Below are 1,625 nucleotides of genomic sequence, written 5' to 3' on the forward strand. Positions count from 1 at the left end.
CTTTATTTTGGTGGCAAATGTCCTATCTCACTTGATGAAAAGAGCAGTAGCAAATGGTACACTTCGAGAAATTAAGCTCAACAATAACTACCATGTGTTATCAAACTTGTTATTTGCGGATGACTCTATTTTCTTCCTCAATGGCACTATATTGGAATGTTAGAATTTGTCGGCTATTTTGCATCAATATTGTTTTGCATCAGGACAGGCTATCAACCTTAACAAATTAGGAATTTACTTCAGCAAGAGCTGCCCAATGAATTTGAGAAGAAACATGGCTGTTGAGTTGAGAGTTTCAGAAATAGAGAAAATGGGGAAGTACTTAGGGATTCCATCGGATTGGGGAGGCTCAAAGAAGGATATCTTTGCCTGGATTTTAGCCAGAGTTAACATGAAGCTAGAGACCTGGAAGGAAAATTTGCTGTCAAACGGAGGCAAAGAGATATTGATTAAATCGGTGGTGCAGGCCATTCCGCAATACGCAATGTCCATTTTCAAAATCCCTGTGTCAATTTGCAAGGCAATTGAGAAGAAAATTGCCAATTTCTGGTGGAGGAATGGTAGCAAAAATGCTGGGGTTCATTGGAAAAAATGGGAAATTTTGAAACTAAGGAAGGATGAAGGAGGTCTTGGCTTCAAAGATTTACTAGCTTTCAATAAGGCGATGCTAGGAAAGCAAGCGTGGCGCATTTCACAGCAACCTCAATCCCTCTTAAGTCAATTCATGAAGGGTCTCTATTATCCTAAATGCGAGTTTTGGAATGCTGGAATAGGCTCCCGACCCTCATGGGGATGGTGAAGCATCGTCTTGGGAAGAGATACTATATCTCCACAAGTTATGTGGTCCATTGGTAATGGTCAAAAAATGTCGATAAGAGAAGATAAATGGCTGAAAAGTGGAATCATTGGTGGTCCAGCAACAAGAAATGAGCCAAAAAAAAGTGAGTGCATTAATAGAACAGGGGGCTGGTAAATGGAATGAAAGAATGGTAAGAGCGATGTTTGATGATCAAAAAGTGAAGGAAATCCTTGCTATCCCTATTGAACTACCCAATACAACAGATAAAATGGTTTGGATGAACAACAAATCCGGGTCTTATACAGTGAAAAACGGCTATTTCACCACCAGAAACCAAGCGGCCAACCCACAAACCACAACAGCTACTTCCCCGCACCAAATAAAGCCAGATCTTTGGAAATATATTTGGCACTTTGAAACTCTTTCCAAAGTTAAACAATTCCTCTAGAATGCATGCCAAAACGCACCACCTACTTTGGACAACTTGCACCGGAGAAAAATAGTACATGATCCAATATGCCCTATCTGCAAAAAGGAAGCCAGAACCATCGAACACACTTTGCTGCTCTGCCCTTGGATAGCCCTGATATGGAGAGATAACCCTCTGCAACTTAAAATCAAAAGAATCGGGTTAACACGACTCAATGTATGGCTATACATGAGGAAAAAAGAACCACGAACCGCACCAAAGTTCAATCAAATTGCCAATACCTTGTGGTGCATCTAGAAAGACCAAAACTGACAGCAAACCCTATTCAACTAAGTAGCTTTACATGAAGATTTTGCAACCTGAAATAGATCCACAATTAAAGAGAAGAAAAGAGAG

General features: G+C 40.3%; 1 protein-coding gene across 1 annotated transcript; it reads left to right on the forward strand.

Annotated features, from left to right (window-relative positions):
• The first annotated feature begins 274 nt into the window (after positions 1-274).
• Positions 275-799, forward strand: LOC108954448 (uncharacterized mitochondrial protein AtMg00310-like). The gene has a single exon (XM_018860439.1). The coding sequence runs from the start codon at positions 275-277 to the stop codon at positions 797-799; it is 525 nt and encodes a 174-aa protein (XP_018715984.1).
• The last annotated feature ends 826 nt before the right edge of the window (positions 800-1,625 follow it).

Source organism: Eucalyptus grandis, chromosome 8 (genome assembly GCF_016545825.1).
Source record: "Eucalyptus grandis isolate ANBG69807.140 chromosome 8, ASM1654582v1, whole genome shotgun sequence".
Taxonomy (NCBI): Eukaryota; Viridiplantae; Streptophyta; class Magnoliopsida; order Myrtales; family Myrtaceae; genus Eucalyptus; species Eucalyptus grandis.

Excerpts from the sequence above, each read along its gene's own strand:
- LOC108954448 (XM_018860439.1), top strand. The coding sequence starts at position 275 with ATGGCTGTTGAGTTGAGAGTTTCAGAAATAGAGAAAATGGGGAAGTAC.